This window comes from Giardia intestinalis, chromosome 2 (assembly GCF_000002435.2).
Source record: "Giardia intestinalis strain WB C6 chromosome 2, whole genome shotgun sequence".
In the NCBI taxonomy this organism is placed as follows: Eukaryota; Fornicata; order Diplomonadida; family Hexamitidae; genus Giardia; species Giardia duodenalis.
Window position 1 is genome coordinate 1137299 of NC_051857.1, and position 15738 is coordinate 1153036.

The 15738-nt window shown below is 48.2% G+C and overlaps 12 protein-coding genes across 12 annotated transcripts; 5 read left to right on the forward strand and 7 right to left on the reverse strand.

Moving 5' to 3' along the window:
* Nucleotides 1–12: 12 nt before the first annotated feature.
* Nucleotides 13–558, forward strand: GL50803_0015490 (uncharacterized protein; the record flags this gene model as incomplete). Its single annotated transcript, XM_001708640.2, has 1 exon — nucleotides 13–558. One exon carries the CDS (start codon nucleotides 13–15, stop codon nucleotides 556–558), a length of 546 nt encoding a protein of 181 aa, XP_001708692.2.
* Nucleotide 559: 1 nt separating this feature from the next.
* Nucleotides 560–1243, forward strand: GL50803_0011749 (uncharacterized protein; the record flags this gene model as incomplete). The annotated part of the gene is made up of 1 exon (XM_001708639.1): nucleotides 560–1243. One exon carries the CDS (start codon nucleotides 560–562, stop codon nucleotides 1241–1243), a length of 684 nt encoding a protein of 227 aa, XP_001708691.1.
* A 30-nt stretch (nucleotides 1244–1273) lies between these two features.
* On the reverse strand, nucleotides 1274–3391 carry GL50803_00137730 (Kinase; the record flags this gene model as incomplete). Its single annotated transcript, XM_001708637.2, has 1 exon — nucleotides 1274–3391. The coding sequence occupies one exon, from the start codon at nucleotides 3389–3391 to the stop codon at nucleotides 1274–1276; it is 2118 nt and encodes a 705-aa protein (XP_001708689.2).
* An 80-nt stretch (nucleotides 3392–3471) lies between these two features.
* GL50803_0011752 (uncharacterized protein) lies at nucleotides 3472–4713 on the reverse strand (the record flags this gene model as incomplete). The annotated part of the gene is made up of 1 exon (XM_001708636.1): nucleotides 3472–4713. One exon carries the CDS (start codon nucleotides 4711–4713, stop codon nucleotides 3472–3474), a length of 1242 nt encoding a protein of 413 aa, XP_001708688.1.
* A 105-nt stretch (nucleotides 4714–4818) lies between these two features.
* Nucleotides 4819–6843, reverse strand: GL50803_0022587 (uncharacterized protein; the record flags this gene model as incomplete). The annotated part of the gene is made up of 1 exon (XM_001708632.1): nucleotides 4819–6843. The coding sequence occupies one exon, from the start codon at nucleotides 6841–6843 to the stop codon at nucleotides 4819–4821; it is 2025 nt and encodes a 674-aa protein (XP_001708684.1).
* Nucleotides 6844–6881: 38 nt separating this feature from the next.
* On the forward strand, nucleotides 6882–7664 carry GL50803_0011755 (Ribosomal protein S8e; the record flags this gene model as incomplete). Its single annotated transcript, XM_001708631.1, has 1 exon — nucleotides 6882–7664. One exon carries the CDS (start codon nucleotides 6882–6884, stop codon nucleotides 7662–7664), a length of 783 nt encoding a protein of 260 aa, XP_001708683.1.
* A 74-nt stretch (nucleotides 7665–7738) lies between these two features.
* On the reverse strand, nucleotides 7739–8107 carry GL50803_0061388 (Prefoldin subunit; the record flags this gene model as incomplete). The annotated part of the gene is made up of 1 exon (XM_038046268.1): nucleotides 7739–8107. One exon carries the CDS (start codon nucleotides 8105–8107, stop codon nucleotides 7739–7741), a length of 369 nt encoding a protein of 122 aa, XP_037901743.1.
* Nucleotides 8108–8170: 63 nt separating this feature from the next.
* Nucleotides 8171–10786, reverse strand: GL50803_0015495 (RNA recognition motif-containing protein; the record flags this gene model as incomplete). Its single annotated transcript, XM_001708629.1, has 1 exon — nucleotides 8171–10786. One exon carries the CDS (start codon nucleotides 10784–10786, stop codon nucleotides 8171–8173), a length of 2616 nt encoding a protein of 871 aa, XP_001708681.1.
* A 66-nt stretch (nucleotides 10787–10852) lies between these two features.
* Nucleotides 10853–11314, forward strand: GL50803_0020652 (uncharacterized protein; the record flags this gene model as incomplete). Its single annotated transcript, XM_038045956.1, has 1 exon — nucleotides 10853–11314. The coding sequence occupies one exon, from the start codon at nucleotides 10853–10855 to the stop codon at nucleotides 11312–11314; it is 462 nt and encodes a 153-aa protein (XP_037901744.1).
* A 148-nt stretch (nucleotides 11315–11462) lies between these two features.
* On the forward strand, nucleotides 11463–12653 carry GL50803_0015496 (uncharacterized protein; the record flags this gene model as incomplete). The annotated part of the gene is made up of 1 exon (XM_038045828.1): nucleotides 11463–12653. One exon carries the CDS (start codon nucleotides 11463–11465, stop codon nucleotides 12651–12653), a length of 1191 nt encoding a protein of 396 aa, XP_037901745.1.
* GL50803_0011761 (uncharacterized protein) lies at nucleotides 12618–13988 on the reverse strand (the record flags this gene model as incomplete). Its single annotated transcript, XM_038045692.1, has 1 exon — nucleotides 12618–13988. The coding sequence occupies one exon, from the start codon at nucleotides 13986–13988 to the stop codon at nucleotides 12618–12620; it is 1371 nt and encodes a 456-aa protein (XP_037901746.1).
* A 129-nt stretch (nucleotides 13989–14117) lies between these two features.
* On the reverse strand, nucleotides 14118–15671 carry GL50803_0015497 (uncharacterized protein; the record flags this gene model as incomplete). The annotated part of the gene is made up of 1 exon (XM_001708628.1): nucleotides 14118–15671. One exon carries the CDS (start codon nucleotides 15669–15671, stop codon nucleotides 14118–14120), a length of 1554 nt encoding a protein of 517 aa, XP_001708680.1.
* Between the last annotated feature and the right edge of the window lie 67 nt (nucleotides 15672–15738).

The window sequence follows — 15738 nt, forward strand, 5'->3', positions numbered from 1 at the left end:
CTAGGCAAAAAAATGTTGACACGCCTTCGGCTGGAGGCAGCTTCCTTTGCTCGGAGAGTTGAGCAGAAATTCAATCTGGCTCAGAAACAAGAGGAGCTGCGTGCGGCCCGCCAGCGGGAGTTCATTCTGTATGAATTCTACTGCCTGTTAACTCAAAGGGAGAGCTTCAACAAGCTTCTGTCTGGTGTAGTGCAGCAGCAGTATGACCATAGTCAGGAGTCTCAATTCGGCCTGGGGGAGCTCGCACTCCCTACGGGGACAGACATCAACCCAATGCCTATCTTCCGCTTCAAGGCCCTTCTTTCACAGTTGGAAAGAGCAACATCTAGAGAAGATATTCGTAAAGTCTTCAAGCAAGCCAACGAACGATCGCTCTTCTGTGGTGCAGAGCATGTCAGGGAAATCCTTATTTTGATGGATCGCAAGGATCTGCGAGAGGAGGTATGGAGGATATGCGCCCCATACATTCCCGAAAAAGAATGCCTCTCTCGCGTTATTGAAATCCTTCCTGTGAGTGAGCAGCGCTCTCTAAAAAACATATATTGGCCTCCACGATAGGATGTCCAGCAGACTTCAAGTGTATCAACTACTGAGCCACTACATTCAGGAACATAGCAGTGCAGTACACTTACTATCGTTCCATGCCTCCTGCTACCATCTCTGGGTTTCGACTTTTTGTTGTATCAAACGGGGCTGTGCTTCTCAAGTGGGAACGATTATTTGGTTTCTTCTTTATGTGCTCCCGTGGGCACTGGCTGCTATGAATCCATCCCGATGGGCGCAGATTGTCCTTAGTAGCGCAATATATTCAGCCGTAATTCCTCACTTTATTTGGGCAATTATGCAAGTTGTGCGCATCTCCAGGATGCACGGCAGGCGAGCACTACTTAAGTCTGCTGCTATCAATGGTTTACTAACCATTCTGCTTCTATTTAATCCGACGATTCCTTTTAAGCCAGACTATGGACTAGCCATTCAGAGAGCCTTCCCCCTCGTACCCTTTAGAAACGCACTTCTCCCCATAACACTTCCGGGTGCGCTCCCCTTGGAGATGCCTCTCTACGTCCACATCTCTTACATTTTGATAGGAGGAATAGTCATTCCCGTGATGGTTCACATTTACTTGCTATATTTAGTGGCATTTGTCATTGCTATCTATAGACTTTGCTGTTCGTGCACTGCCAAAAAACCAGGAGATCAGGATGCACCGATCAAGAGCTGTGTTGATACTGATGTAGATTGAACAATTGGACGGGGACTAAGGTTGTAGGCGTCATTTGCGAAGAAGCAGTCGTAATAAGTAAATTACTGTCAGAATTCCAACGCTATTGACTGCAAGCAGAACAGGAAAGAAGTACTGCACAGAGCAGCGGGATCTAGATGTTCTTCGATGTCCAGGTGCCCGGTCTCTGCAGTGTCCGTAGTGCTTGTGTCGTTTACCGATGTGCAACTGACGTTCGCGCTTACCCAAGTTGAAGGTACTTGGCACCAAAGGTCTCAGAGTGCTATAGAGGACATCGACCTCAACCAGCTCTGGTGTGGCCTCCTTATTGATGTCATCAGCCTTAGAAGCCCTGTGACTGAATCTTTTTCTTAGCGGCCGGCTACTGTTCTCTTCGCTGTCTTGAATTCCCCTCAAGCTGCTACTCGAGGGAGAATTAGTCATGACTGGTAAACAGGCTGAAGGCTCTGTGATTATTGTGTGCTGATCCAGAGGGTAGCCAGCGTTCTCCTTCCTAGGCTTCTGTGCAGATGACGTGGCATGCATCCCCTTGCAGTGTGAGTAGAGCTGAATAGCATTTTTCAGGGTACCACCACAAGAAGAGTTGAAGACAGGGGTGTTGCTGGATGCCGGCACGGAAGTGTTATAGGCACGGAGACGCTGGGAGAAGCAGAAGGAAGCAACCGCGGAGGCAGACGGTCGAACGCTGGGATCGGGGCTACACATGATAGCAAAGAGGTCGCAAAGCTCTGCACTATAAATGCTCCGCAGCTTACTGATGCTTTCCAAAAGGTCCTGCTGATGCTTGTAGGAGTTGATGTAATCATCGTAAGCTACACCAGTACCGAAGTCAGTAGTAGCTGCGGCAAACTCTTCATAGTTAAAAAGGAGAACGAGGAATGAAATTCCCAGTGAGTAGATGTCTGTTGCTTGCGTCGATTTTGGCTTTGTGGGAACAAACTCTGGAAAGGACTTGTCTCTGATAATGAAGTTTCGATCAAGGTCTGGAGAGTCCTCTCCGTTCATGCTGTCGCCGCCACTCGCGTCGTTACTTGCATGTTCAGTGGCTTGTAGCGTACCGGAGATGGCACAGTAAAGCTCAGGCGCCAGGTACAGCTCTGTTCCCGCACTGGCGCCGTCTCCAACTTGTCCGAAATCTGCTATTCGAACACGGAGGCCCTCTACTCCTACACGCCGTATGTACTGAAGTTGTCGACAGTGTTCTCGAAGCGATTCGTCAGTGTGGAACTGGCGCTGTTTGTATCGAAGCTCCTGCCTCTGCTTCGTGGTGAGAGCATCTGGGAAGTCGGCAGGATCGTTGTATATGCACGAGATATACCCCTTTGGGTCATCATCTGGGACATCGCCGTCAAGAAGCATGTTGCCAAGCTTCACGTCACGGCTAAGAAAGCCTATGGCATGGAGATGCGCCAGCCCAGACGCTGCCTGAAAGAGGAGAAAAAGCACTTCTTCCTCAGTCATTTGCCTGTTGAACACCGATCTGCGCAAATTAAGAAGGGAACCACCCTTGCAGTAATTGAGTAAGATGAAGAGATGAAGCGTCTCTTCCGTTGCGTTGAGTGCAGTCCGATATCTTTCGGCCCAACAGTGGTGGTACTGGACTATGTTTTGATGCCGAAGTTTCTCCAGGACAGTCACCTCAGAGAGCGCCTTAAGCAGCCATGGTCGCGACGCTCCAACAGATATGATCTTGATGGCGTACACACCCAGCTCTACAGCATTGAGTTGGTGGCGCACACGGTAAACTGTGCCAAAGCTTCCTGAGCCTATGCACCCAAGCTGCCTAAAGAAATGTTTATAGTAGCTTCTGCGTGAGCTTTCAACCGCTGTTTGCAGAAGCTTAAAGTAAAGCTGAGCTAGCATGTAGGGTCGCTGACAGGTGGGGCAAACTGGGACGTCAATAAGTCTCTGCACATATGTCTTGGGGATCTTATCGGACCTGGTGAAGGGTGTGTGCTTGCGAACCTCTGATAAGAGAGTGTTTTTGGTACTATCTGTAGTGTTCGAGACACTGGGAGACTGGTCAGTGTCAGAACGCGCGGTCAGACTGAGGGCATTCCTGATGTCTGTCGATGTCATGCCCTGGGCCCCCGTAGTAAACTGCGCCAGCTCGTCATTGCTTTCTTCTGTGACCAGTAGTGCAGACATGCCTTGCTTGCTCCCCTTTAACGATCTCATCTTGATGGACACAAGTCTTTACCGATCGGCGATCCAGAATTGTCAAATCGCTAATGAATTTTTGACTGTACAAAGCATGGCTCGGGGAGTTCGTCGCCAATCTGGTACAGATGGAGGTCAACCTGCCCGTTGTTATGAACAGTGATCACCTTAGTAGTGTTGCTGGGGTCATTGGGCTGCGAATCCTGTGCAATCACAACATTTATTGAGCCAAATTGACAGCTCGGGGCAACAGTATACAGAGTATCTTGGTAAGGAATGTCGAAAGAACTACACCTGACAGATGTGAGGGACGCTTCAGAGAAACTGACCGGTTGCCCATTCTCATGATAGGTCAACGTAACACTTCCTGACAGGCCCCGATTCGTCAGAGATAGAGTCACAGGCGTGGCAGCCCCTTGAATAAGCGCTTTAATAGGCACACAGATAAGATATGGGCCTGCAGTTGTCGTGCCATTATAAGCAACTAGAAGGACCAGAGACTGCAAGCTAACGATGGGAGCGGTATTGCTCCAGTAAATAGACGCTCTGCCAGTAGTATACACGACTGCATTAGACGAGGAGAGGTTTATTGCTAGGAGTTCAGTAGAGTTGGTTATTATGACGTCTCCACTGACGCTCTCCATGTACACAGGTCCCAGCAAAGACATGTTGATGCTTCTGGAATGGTTCCAGACTTGCAGGCTCGACACACTGGATTGTAGAGACAAGGAGACCTCCATGGGAACAGAAGCCAGTGTCATGTTAACAGCCGCCGCCTTACCCGACTCCACTGAGAAAAGAGTGGCTGGACTGTGAAAATAATGACCCTCCAGACTTATATTACTGGCGATATAATCACACTTAAAGCCCATTGAGGCGCTTGCTAACGTCACGTTTCGTTTGTATGACGTACCATCCACAAGAGAATCGTTCACGGCATATAAAAAGTTACGAGATGCGTTTGAAGAAGGTGGTTCGCAAGCGAACCCACAGAATGTGAACAAAGCAGTGACATGATTATCTATAAAAAGGCTCAAATCTGATACGACAAAATCAGCTGTAACCTCGCCACTCCTGAATGCGGTATCTGTGGTGGGTGGGGCTGCTACGTCATCTGCGAAGCTAGAGGCTAACAGTTGCTCGGGGATCTTCCGGCAAGTTACCATTACTGCAATGAGCCACCCCATCGTACAGACTAGGAAAAGAGGTAGCAGAAGGCCAAAGAAGCAGATGAGTTGCACCTTTCTGAAGTCTTTTTCCCGGGCTGTCAGATCCTCGACATTTATCCTGTTGTCTTGCAAGTCAGGCATGAGGTTTTTAAGATGGTTGTTGGTTGCCGGTCAGTGCACGCTGCTTTATGGAACCCAGCACATTTACTTTTAATGCACATAGTGAGCTCCGACGCGGAGATGCACTCACTTGTTGGCTCGGCGCTTGTTGCTCAGAGAGAGACCTCCAACAATACCCCCTATGATCCCTGCCACCACCGCCACAGCAGCCACGGTAGCCCCTGCGATGATTGGTGCGTTGCGCTTCATAAATGTTTTATAGTCTTCACGCTGGCTAAGGGCAGTTTCCAGAGTTGCATAATCTACAAGAACCCCCCTTTTGACCAGGGAGTCCCTTGTGTGTGCCTTCTCGTCATACTTCCTGCTCTCCTGGAGCAAGGAGATATAGAGCTCCAGGCGAAAGTCAAAGCTCTCACATATGTCATAGAAGCTAAAGTACTTTGTGAGCGAGTCTTTAGGATCTACGAATGTTATTGCTTTACTAAAGTCTATGAAGCGTCCCGAGGCGATCTTTTCATAGTAACTTTTAGGCTCGGTAGACTTCGTTGGAAATGACGTGTCCTTCATGATGATATTGTAGAGCCCATCGTGTGTGCGCACAAAGGAGATCCCAGCCGAGAAGTGTCTGAAGAGACTCAGTATATCTGCATCATTAATGTCGAGGGAAGTGGAAGCGGTTATGGTGTTGGGAGCCGGGGAGAGTGTGGGCCCAGATGGCGAACCGCAACCATCTGTGTCACTAGATGCTCGTGCCGATAGTGACATAGATGGAGATGACGATCCTTGTTGCTGTTGCTGCTGTTGTGCTTGGCGAGACCACTTGAATATCCCTTTAGTTTGCTTCAGAAAGCTGTTAGATATCACCGCTAATAGGCTCGTCACACACGCAAAATTAATGGAATAATCGACGAGACGCGGGATGAACTGCTCGACCTTTGTGAATGCGTTCTTGATAGTCGTAGTTATGTAATCATCATCCTGTGTCATGGGCGCATCTGTGATGGGGCGGAACGTGGCAATATTCAATATTGCGTTCTCGTCAATTGAGGGGTGATATGGCGATTCGCATACTGAGCCCTTGCTTAGGAGTAACATGTGATAGCCCGTATAAGTCGCTAGGGATGGCCTGGCCTGCTTTCCACACTCACCTCCAGTGGCATCTTCAACTACTTGTTCAGTGTTAGGCATAGCAGGTACGTAGTTGCTAAAGATGTGGGGAAGATAGAGCCGTGCACCCAAACTGAAGCTTGTGGCAGAAAGGAAGAGAGCAAACTGAATCCCTCCTGCCACAAGCGCGTCTAGGAAGCGCGAGCGCCCGTAGGGCGTACCTGAAAGGGAGATGCACCCAGTCATTACAGCCGCGGTCTGGATTGCTTGGCATGTAATCCCGATGGACGGATGATTGCCAATGATGGCATACAGCTCTGCATCAACCATGCGCATGACCGGCTCGAAGGCAAGACCAACAGTAGCAACCATGACTCTATTGTCTGGGTGCAAGAACGGAAATAGCGTGGAGCGACTTATCTCCAAAGCCAGGTGAAGCAATTCGGGATAGGGAATTGTGAACATAGTCTGGAAGTTGAAGCGCTCAGCAAAGGCACTGCCATACGGCTGATAGTTATCGGAGGATTCTACATATAACCCCGTTTCATCTGCAACAAAAGCAGTAAGAAGGTCTACCATTTCAGCAGAGTCTGGGTAAAGATATTCATCCTTGAGCGCAGCATAGTAGAGTGCTTCTAGAACATACGTGTACCCTTGAAAATAGCATTTGAAGGTCAAGTTTTGGAAAAGTGTGTCCACTATTATCCGTTCCAATATGCTCTGGTGAAGGCGCACAAACGAGTGAGGGAACTCTCTGCCTATTTTTGTCTTGTACTCCTGCTTGTGCTTACTGGACGTCAGATCGTTATAGACGTCCACGGTTCCTTTCTGAAAGAAGGTCCAAAGAGATCGTAGGCAATCTAAATGAATTTGCTCATAGTCCTGCTGATTTTCCTTTGTGTAGACCTCAAACTGTGCGTAGTTCTTACAGACGCCATTGCCCAAGACCAGAAAGTATTGCTCAAGTCTGGCTGCGCGGCTCACGGGTGGCGTTGTTGCGAGCGTACATCCCGGCGCAACATCACCAATGCGATTTAATGGCATTGGGCTTTATGGCCTAATTAATTATTTCAAAACAATTAATGCCTCAGGGCGATTACATCCGTCTTTGGCAGAAGCGCTTCGGCCGACGGTTGGATTACGAAGAGCGCAAGCGCAAGCGCGAAGCCCGTGAGCCAAAGGTGCTTGCCAAGAAAGCGCAAAATCTCATAGGAATTAAGGCAAAGCTCTTTGCAGAGAATCGTCGAAAGGAGAAGATCCAGATGAAGAAACTTATCAATCAGCATGCAGAGCGCAACGCCAAGCGGAAATCAGAAGAGCCCGTGCGGGAGGGGGCCGTCCCGGCGTATCTGCTTGACCGAACCCAGGAAAACCGGGCTAAGGTTCTCTCTAACTTGGTCAAGCAGAAAAAGAAGGCACGCGCTGGCAAGTGGGACGTCCCTATTCCGAAGGTGCAGCCTGTTACAGAAGAGGAAGTTTTCAAGGTGTTACGGTCTGGAAAGCGGCGCAGAAAGCAGTGGAAACGCGTCATCACGAAGGCTACGTTCGTGGGGCTTGGGTTCACGCGGAAAGCACCCAAGTACGAGCGCTTCATCCGACCTTCTGCGCTGCGCTACCGACACGCACACGTGGTGCATCCAGAGTTGAAGTCTACGCACATGCTCGAGATCATTGGGGTTAAGAAGAACCCCAGTTCGCATCTCTACACGGATCTTGGCGTGATGACGAAGGGAACTGTGATAGAGGTCAATGTAGCAGATCTCGGGCTTGTGACGCAGGGCGGCAAGGTCGTTTGGGGAAAGTATGCGCAGATAACAAACCACCCGGAGCGTGATGGTTGCGTGAACGCCGTCCTCCTCGTTTGAGCTGCTAACAAACGGAACCATCACGTGAATCACTGTGAACTTGAATACCTGTGGCCTTTTCCTGGGTCGCCTGTTTACTTGGCAGCACTCTGGAGGTTCTTCAGCACCTCAGCGAGCTTGTCCTCCGTTTCCTTCTGCTTTTTCTCAGCGTACGCAGCCGTAGACTTCAATACCCCTACATCCTTTTCTCCCTTAGCAATCTCCTCTTGGATCCCTGAAGCAATGGCCTCACGACTTCGTGCAACATAGCATCGTCCAACGGCCCTGTAAAGTGGCGCGCTCGGAACCTCGTCCAGGGCATTCAAGGTTATTCGCTTCATCTGGATGAGGGTGTTCAACCCTTGAATCTGTGCCTTTAATTGATCTCCTTGACGCATGAACGATAGGAGAGTCTGCTGAGTGCTAAGAGCCTCCTTCTGCAAAGCCTGTACCTCTGTCGCCATCTGATTTTTAAGGACGCTATCACGATATAATTTTGCGGTGCTAACTAAAGACACTAGCTAGGTTTACTCCACCTGCTCAGGTTTCTGGTCAGCGGTTGCGCTTTTTGGGTCTGCGTCACCATACATCGTCTTGTAATGTTCCAGTGGAATTGTGCTTCCTGCTAACACCTCCTCGAGGATATAAACCGTCTCTTGTACATTCTCCAGCCACAAGCTCTTGTCGAGAATGTTGCCCTGTTCATCGAATCCGCTAAGGTTTCCATCAAGGCCGTGCAGCACAAAGCAGCCACGGACGTTCTTGTTGAGTGTGCGCTGTTCGTCGGCTGTTAAGGTCTCTGCCTCGTAAAGAGCAAGCCACTCTGCCTTGTTCTTCTCAACTCGCTCCTTCATGGAGCTATCGTTGGTCTTGTCAAACAGCAGCTTGTCGTAGTTTTCATCACAGTACTTATAGATGCTCTCCAGAGACCTCTCGACGCAGGAGTTGATAAGTTCTTGGTCGTAAGGTCGCCATATAGTGTTGAGGAGATTATCAACCAGAGACGCGTGGGTTGATTGATAGACAACCATCCCCGTGACGTTAATAATGTACAATCCGAATGATGAAGACTTGCCACCGTACTTGTGGGCTATCAAGTACCTTCCAGACGAGTCCCAGGAGCACCCGTCTACCACCTCTATCTCTGCAGAGGTCTTCTCTAAAGTACTAGTATTGATCACGATCAGAGCCTGCTCCTTTCTGTCATTGCGATTCAGCGCGACGAGGTAGTCGTTATAAGGAGAGAACATTACCTCTGAGGCCGTGATGCCCGGTATCTTCTTGATCTTTACGACCGCTGCCTTTCTGTTGGCATGATCGACAACTTCTCCAGAAACAATCTCTGGATAAACTGGCTTGCCAAGCTTGCAGGGGTAAAGTCCGTACTTTTCCTGGAGCGTGAAGATGTAGATGGCAGCCTGTCCGTCATTGAGGAGCATTTCGCGCTCATCAACGGCGTGCTTCATGAAGGAGTCCAGGGCCTTGAGAGAAAACTGCAAGGAATTAGCGTTGCTCTGCTTCTGCATCTTGATATACTTTCGGCTTTCTTCCTGGGCCTCTTTAGATGATCCAACAGGAATCGTAATGAAAGCAAGCATGGATCCGGTGGCAGCCCAGCACGCACTTTGAATGTAAAGGTTTTGGGGGAGCTCGAGCTGCTCCATTTTTACCACAAGGTCCCGGCGAAGAGGCTTCCTTTCCAGCCCCTTTGCGCCCGCAAGCTCTTGCAGTCTATCATAGGAGACACTCTCACTGTTTCCCTGGAGAATGATAACAAAGATAGTAGAGACTAAGTTTTGGTCGCTTTGGGACTCAGTGATAATTGCAAGACAACCACCATTTGCGCTCCAGAATAGCCGGCCATTGGTGATAAAGAAAGACCTCTGTGCAAGGACTCGCACACCAGAACGGCCGTGGCTGGGGACGTTCAAGTTGAGCACGTTGCAGACTGAAGGCTTTTGCTTGTCTGAAGACTTCTGATAGATAGCCACAATATCCTGACCGTGGCCGTTTGGGCTGAATAGGAGTGACGTGGTGTTCGGGTATGACAGGACTTCTTGGAGGCTTATTACATAGATTGCAGACTCGGTTAGCTGAACCTTATAGACAGATATCTGCTCATTGCTCATTAGCAAAATCAAGTTCCCAGTCGAGCTGAACAAGACACGATCCTCGGGTCTTACTAAACTATCGTCGTTGTTCTTGTACGAATACAACTTCACATTGTTCAGTGTAGAGAGAATACGGCGCTCAATAATGGACCAGACAGATACGGTGATGTGCTTTGACTCCTCAAACTTCTGGTAGAGCCCAAATTCATCCTCAGCCTCGTCTACATCCTTGAGGAACTTGTCTAGATCGTATTCGTCCAGCTCATCAACGTTAGCTGTGTAAGAAAACGTCAGCAGAAAACGCTCACACGGAGAGACCTTGAAGGACCTGATGAAGGTGTGAGTGTCCTGGCTGTCCGACTCGTGAGAAATGGTGATGGTCGTTCCGTTGTCATGAACCAAGACAATGCTTTCCTCATAATGGTATATGAAGTAGGTGCCCATTGGTGAGTAACTGACGTCGAGAAGCTTGTCAGCGCAAGGTTGTACGTTTATAATGGAAATATTCTCCCCGTTGAAAGCACACCGGCTCACATTGGTCTTTGTCAACAGAAGAAATTCATGGTCTATGCGGCCAGAGAGAGGGAAGTAGAGGCGTCTGTGGCGCTCACTACAATCGATGGGCGTGTACGGTTGCGGAGTGTAGCTCTTGGGTAACTTGCGTAGCTCTTCCACGTAGCTATACTGGCGCACAGTGAGCGGATAATCATCTCCAAAGATACTGGTGTTGCCATTAAACTCTCTGACACACTTCTCGGCGCCGCTGGGATTAACAAACCGGATAAGACAGAAACCGCTACAGGCGTCGTTTGCGTCCAGTGGAATCTGAATATGCTCAGTTTCTGCCACGTCGCCAGACTTCTTGACAATGTGCTCGTAAACATATTTGAGGAGCCGCTTCCTTTTGCTAGCCTCTGGAGTCGGCAGTCCACTTATGATAACTATGCAGCTAAGGTCACTAACCATCTTTGGTTCCGGGGTCTTAAACGTGGCATTAAATGCCTCCAAGACCTCCTTGTTGCTCGTTAGCATGCACCGTTTTCAATAAAATTCGGGAAGAATTAAAATAAATTGCATTAAAGTGTAAGAAAAATTCCAATGTGTATAAATCACACAGAACGTCTGGCGACAAATGACCAAGGGGGTAAAAGAGTCTTGAAGAAAAGGACCTTGAAGAAAGGGGTCTTGAAGCATGCTAGACCACTTTGCTTTCTCCTTATTACCTCCGACCCAGCGTACAATCACTTGCGACAGCTTTGCATAAGACTAGCGACCTTTAAGAAATATATCGGCAAGGTTATTTCGCTACCAGATTCGCCTGCAGTTACCGCTGCTGCTAATTCAGAAGATTCAGAACGACATAGCGGGACAATACCTGATCCCCATGACCTATTGCAACGTGCACGGAAAGAACTGCGACAGGTAGCAGCAATAGTACAAGATGGTAGTCTTATAGCCGAAATTGCATCTGCATCCACGCAAGGGAATAGAGTATTTCTATACACACTAAAGGAGATTGCGCAGAGCACCTTTTACTTTTTTCTGTGGTATATTTTGTAGCATATCAAAGTTGGAACAAGAGCAGCACCCGCATCTCATTCAAAGCAGCGCATGGAAATGGAAACTCTGTGCTTTGGAGCTTATCCTGGCCAGTAATACCTTAGTTGGCTGGACACTGGATCAAGCAATTTCAGTGACAGCATCGACCATGTTCTCTGGCACGCTACTGACAGCTCAGGAATGGATACTTTCAAGAGTAATACACTATGCATTGACCAGTCCTAATGCAGGGGCAAGTCTAGGCACTGACATAGATGCAGATGCAGGTACAAATACAGATGTGCACATTCGTGATCATTCAATTAATATTCTACACCCTGTGATGGAGCTTATCACCTCCAATCAACCGTTACTGGGATTAGATCCCATACGGACAATCCATATAATGTGCGCCTATATGTCAGTTATGTTCGATAACAAATTTCAGTTCTCTGCTACATATTCAAAGGAGTTTGGAACAGTCTTACTGCGATGCACTCGACACTTCGCTTCCGGTGCATTATCAGCAAGATACTTGTCAGAGTTATCTAAGCTGATTTTTCTGCACATGCAGAACTCTAATGCCATCACTGCACTAGTAACTTCGTCTCAGTGTTTGCTGGACATGATATCTAAATGGTTAAGGCAGATCTTATTGTCGGGGCACAATACAAACAACATCTGTATCCTTATTTCCTTGATTTTTAGCACCCCGATACAGATTGCCGGCTGCAACACGATAGAGAGGTACCGAAATGGCTTATTAAACGATGTGCTGGAGTATCTGGATGATGACGTTCTTCAAATAATAAGGGTAGCAATAAAATTAGACGGTTGCCAAGCATGCGCACACATCAATGGATTACTGGAGATGCTCATCACTATTGATGTGGTGCAAATCGTTAACAGGGTATCCCTAGAAACAATTTCAAATGCCATTTCCTTATTGTGTGAAGTAGTACGGGTTGGTGTGGTGGCTCAGCGCACTGAGTCCCAGTTTCAACGTGGCTCTTGGATGGATCTGCTTGCCATCACAAATGCAAGCGTATTATTGTCCATGATGCTCATCTGCTTGGTGGATAGCGAGAGAAGAGATCATGGCCTGACGATACTCCTCGAACTAATGAAGGTAACAGGCAGCAGTGTGCAAGAGTTAGAAGAGTTTCTGATACTTCAAATTATGCGGTTTAAGGCCTGTCATCAGGCCGTTAATGCGCTAGATGAGGATAGGATGCTGATGCTAAGTGTGTTACAAAACCGTATTTCTATGGTTCTTTCTAGCTGTGCCTCGCCATCTAGACCGGTTAAGGCGCGGGAAGCAGGTTCATCCAAAAGCTTTTATATTGAGCGGCCGAGCTGAGCGCAGAGGAATCCCGCAATTGCCAAGATACGTCTGATACCCGCTTTCCACGACGCTCTTGAGTGTTGCTTTTGCTTCGTCAGTAAGCTCTGCTCTGAGAGATGCGATTACTAACTGAACATCTTGATCTGTGATTTGTCCTAGAGAGAGAAAGATATCACTAAGAAGAACTAGTGTGAGAAACCCCCTACACGAGTTAGCAACACGAGCAGAACGCACCGAAGAAGATGACAGCAATAGAGACGTCATCAACCCAAGGGTTGCAGATAAGTAGCTGGGCACCCGCAAAAAGAGTTGCACAATGGTGTTGCACCTGCATGCCTGAATAATGTTTGTGACAGCCAGCTCGTCGCAAAACTTTTGCCGCTTCTTGTCTGTCCCACATGCCAAGGGCTGTACGAGGGAGAATACGGAATAGATCTCGCTCGCAATAGCAGATAGAAGATTGACGTCGCTTATCCTTGGAAGAGGCCCTATCTGTGGTGATCTTATTAAACGAGAGATGGCACTACTCAACAGCCGCTGACAAAAAATAAGCCCTGTCAATCTGTCATCTACAATTGGATTTTCAGAAAAAAATTGATGGCCATTATTATCTGCGTCCAGTAGCACTGACAGTTTTACCGATGCCCGCAAACCTTGCAAGAGAGCGCGCAAGGAGAGAACACTTCCCGCATGAAGACCGTCCCCTGGTTCAATAGCTCCACAGCATAAGTTTTCGATTGCAAGTACGGCTATGCACGCAGGCAGGAGACAGTTATCACCAATGCTAATGAATATTTCTAATGCGTTAGCCAAATTAGTCAGCACGTCCAACACCTGCTCTTGTGTCACATGCATGGCCAGCCGGGCAACAATGGCAATGGCCATGCTGATGATGTATGCTGAATTAGACGCAATATATGGAAGGACGCAGTTCAGCAGCGAAACGTATTGTTCCTGGTAAGACGTATCCGACTGTAGAAGAGTGATACTTCCAAGCGAGCTCCCCAGTGAGCTTCTACTGGTCAGCTGGTGTGTGTTTCCCGACGAAGCCGTGAGAAGAATGGAACTATCAGACATGCCAGGCTTAATAGGCTGATCGGCTTGTGCTGTGTTCCGAGGATATGGAACGGTGTTGTGTAAAATTTGTCTGTCTATTTTGGTTGTGTACTTGGGAAAACTGAGAGTAGAGCTGCAAACGACCACTACCTGGACATTATCCACTAAATTGCCTATTCCAGCTTGAGAGGCTAGTGTGTCAAAGAACAGCAAGGTGTCGTGCACGGTCTGCTCTGTAAGCTCGTAGAGCTGCTCATAGACAACGCTCCGCCACTGGTTGACGAGTGCTCTCATCCAAAACCAACAGTTAGTGAGGTGATTTTATAGTTTGCAGGATTTACTTAGGAACGTTGAGTCTGGCCTGGCTCTGCTCTGCTCTGCCTTGCCTTATTCTACATTGCTATGATCCACGTTGATTACAGATTACACACTACCTCCATGGACTAGCTCTCGGGCGGTCATTTGACCCCAGAGGGAAACAACGTTCTCGGCTTGCGCTTTGTGCACCGGTAGGTAGTTCTTCGAGGACATAACGACGTTGTCGACGATGACATCAACCGATTCCTCGTTGTTTTGGCTAATCAACGCGTCTTGGTTAGAGATAACCTCTTCGTTCTTCATATATGGTTGGACGTTGACGAGCTCGTCAAGGCAGCTATCGTCGCTGAGCTCTTTGAAGACGTCATCTACTGCGCCTGCGCTCCTCATCCGCAAGTGCTTGTGTCTAGAAAGTCGTCTAACAGGATACATATCGAAATTCTGAACGAGAAGATGATCCCTTAGCTGAGGAGAGGCCACATCCCCCGCTGAATATAGTGGCTCGTTGGCATCTCCTCCCAGCTCCGGAGTAAGGTGTCCTTGTCCCCGCTTTAACCCCTTATGTTTTAGAGATACTATTCCCTGCTGAGCGACCTTGTGGGAACTCTGCCGCTGATGCCGCTGCTTCTTGTGGAAACGTGAAGATGGTATAGCTAGCGAAGGTACAACTAGTGGATTGGTTTCTATGGCTTGTCCTGAGCTTCCGCGCTTACTTTCCGGGCTCAAGTGTGCATTCGCCTGGTCCTCACTTGCATTCTGGATACTACCGATAACGCTCTCTCTCCTGTCGTCCTCTCTCTTGTCTTTCTTACATAGTGCTTGAGCTGGTTGAGTTGATTGCGCTGGTTGTGGGTTCGAGTCCCGTGACATCTGCTCTATGCCAAGCAGCAACTGATCAAAGCTAGTACTGATGAGACGACGAAAGTATTTTGCAGGATTGGTGTTGAGAGCAAGGAGTAGCTTTACATAGGATGCTTCTACTAGCCTATAGTTATCGTTCCCCATATATATGATGAAATCTTTGTTAGCATGTGCATTTGCAGAAGGCTTCATACTAAAATAAAGGTTAGATAATGAGGCATTTGTGACAAATTTTGCTAAAACAGAATGCGCGTTGGTTTGATTGAGAAGATGATAGGAAAGGTCGTCGATAAATATTCGCTGATTAGGGGTGAAGGACACAGAACAGTCAGCCCTGCTGGGGTTTGTTGGTGAGTAGGACTGAGAGAGAGTAATGTTGAGCTCGTGGCCTATGCTGGAGGAGCGGCTGATGTACCTCGAAGCCGATGAGGATCCAGGTTGAGTGCCCCGTTGCTTTCCAATGGACGTCATCATGTGGCTAGCGCTATTGAAAGGCATGTTTTCGATTGTAAAGGGAAAACTAGAGTATGCAAGATTTGTGTGTCCTAAAAAGATGGTCTGAAAGAGGCGAAAGTTGGGGAAGTTTTCCAGTTCCCCTGGATCCAATACCATAATATTCCTTGTGCTCAGCCCGTTGTCAAGATACGTGAACTCTAAATCCCACACGGCCAGTGTGAAAAAGTATGCCTTCTTCAGACACCCCCGCACTCTATAACGATAGATGCGCAAGGAAACGTTTTTTCCTGCATCGTCTGTCTTCCCCCGCTCTACCCAGCCGACATCGTGGCCGAACCACATCCAAACTATGCGTCGCAAACGAAAATCAGTTAGATTTTTTAATGCAAAATAATTCGTGCCTATCAGG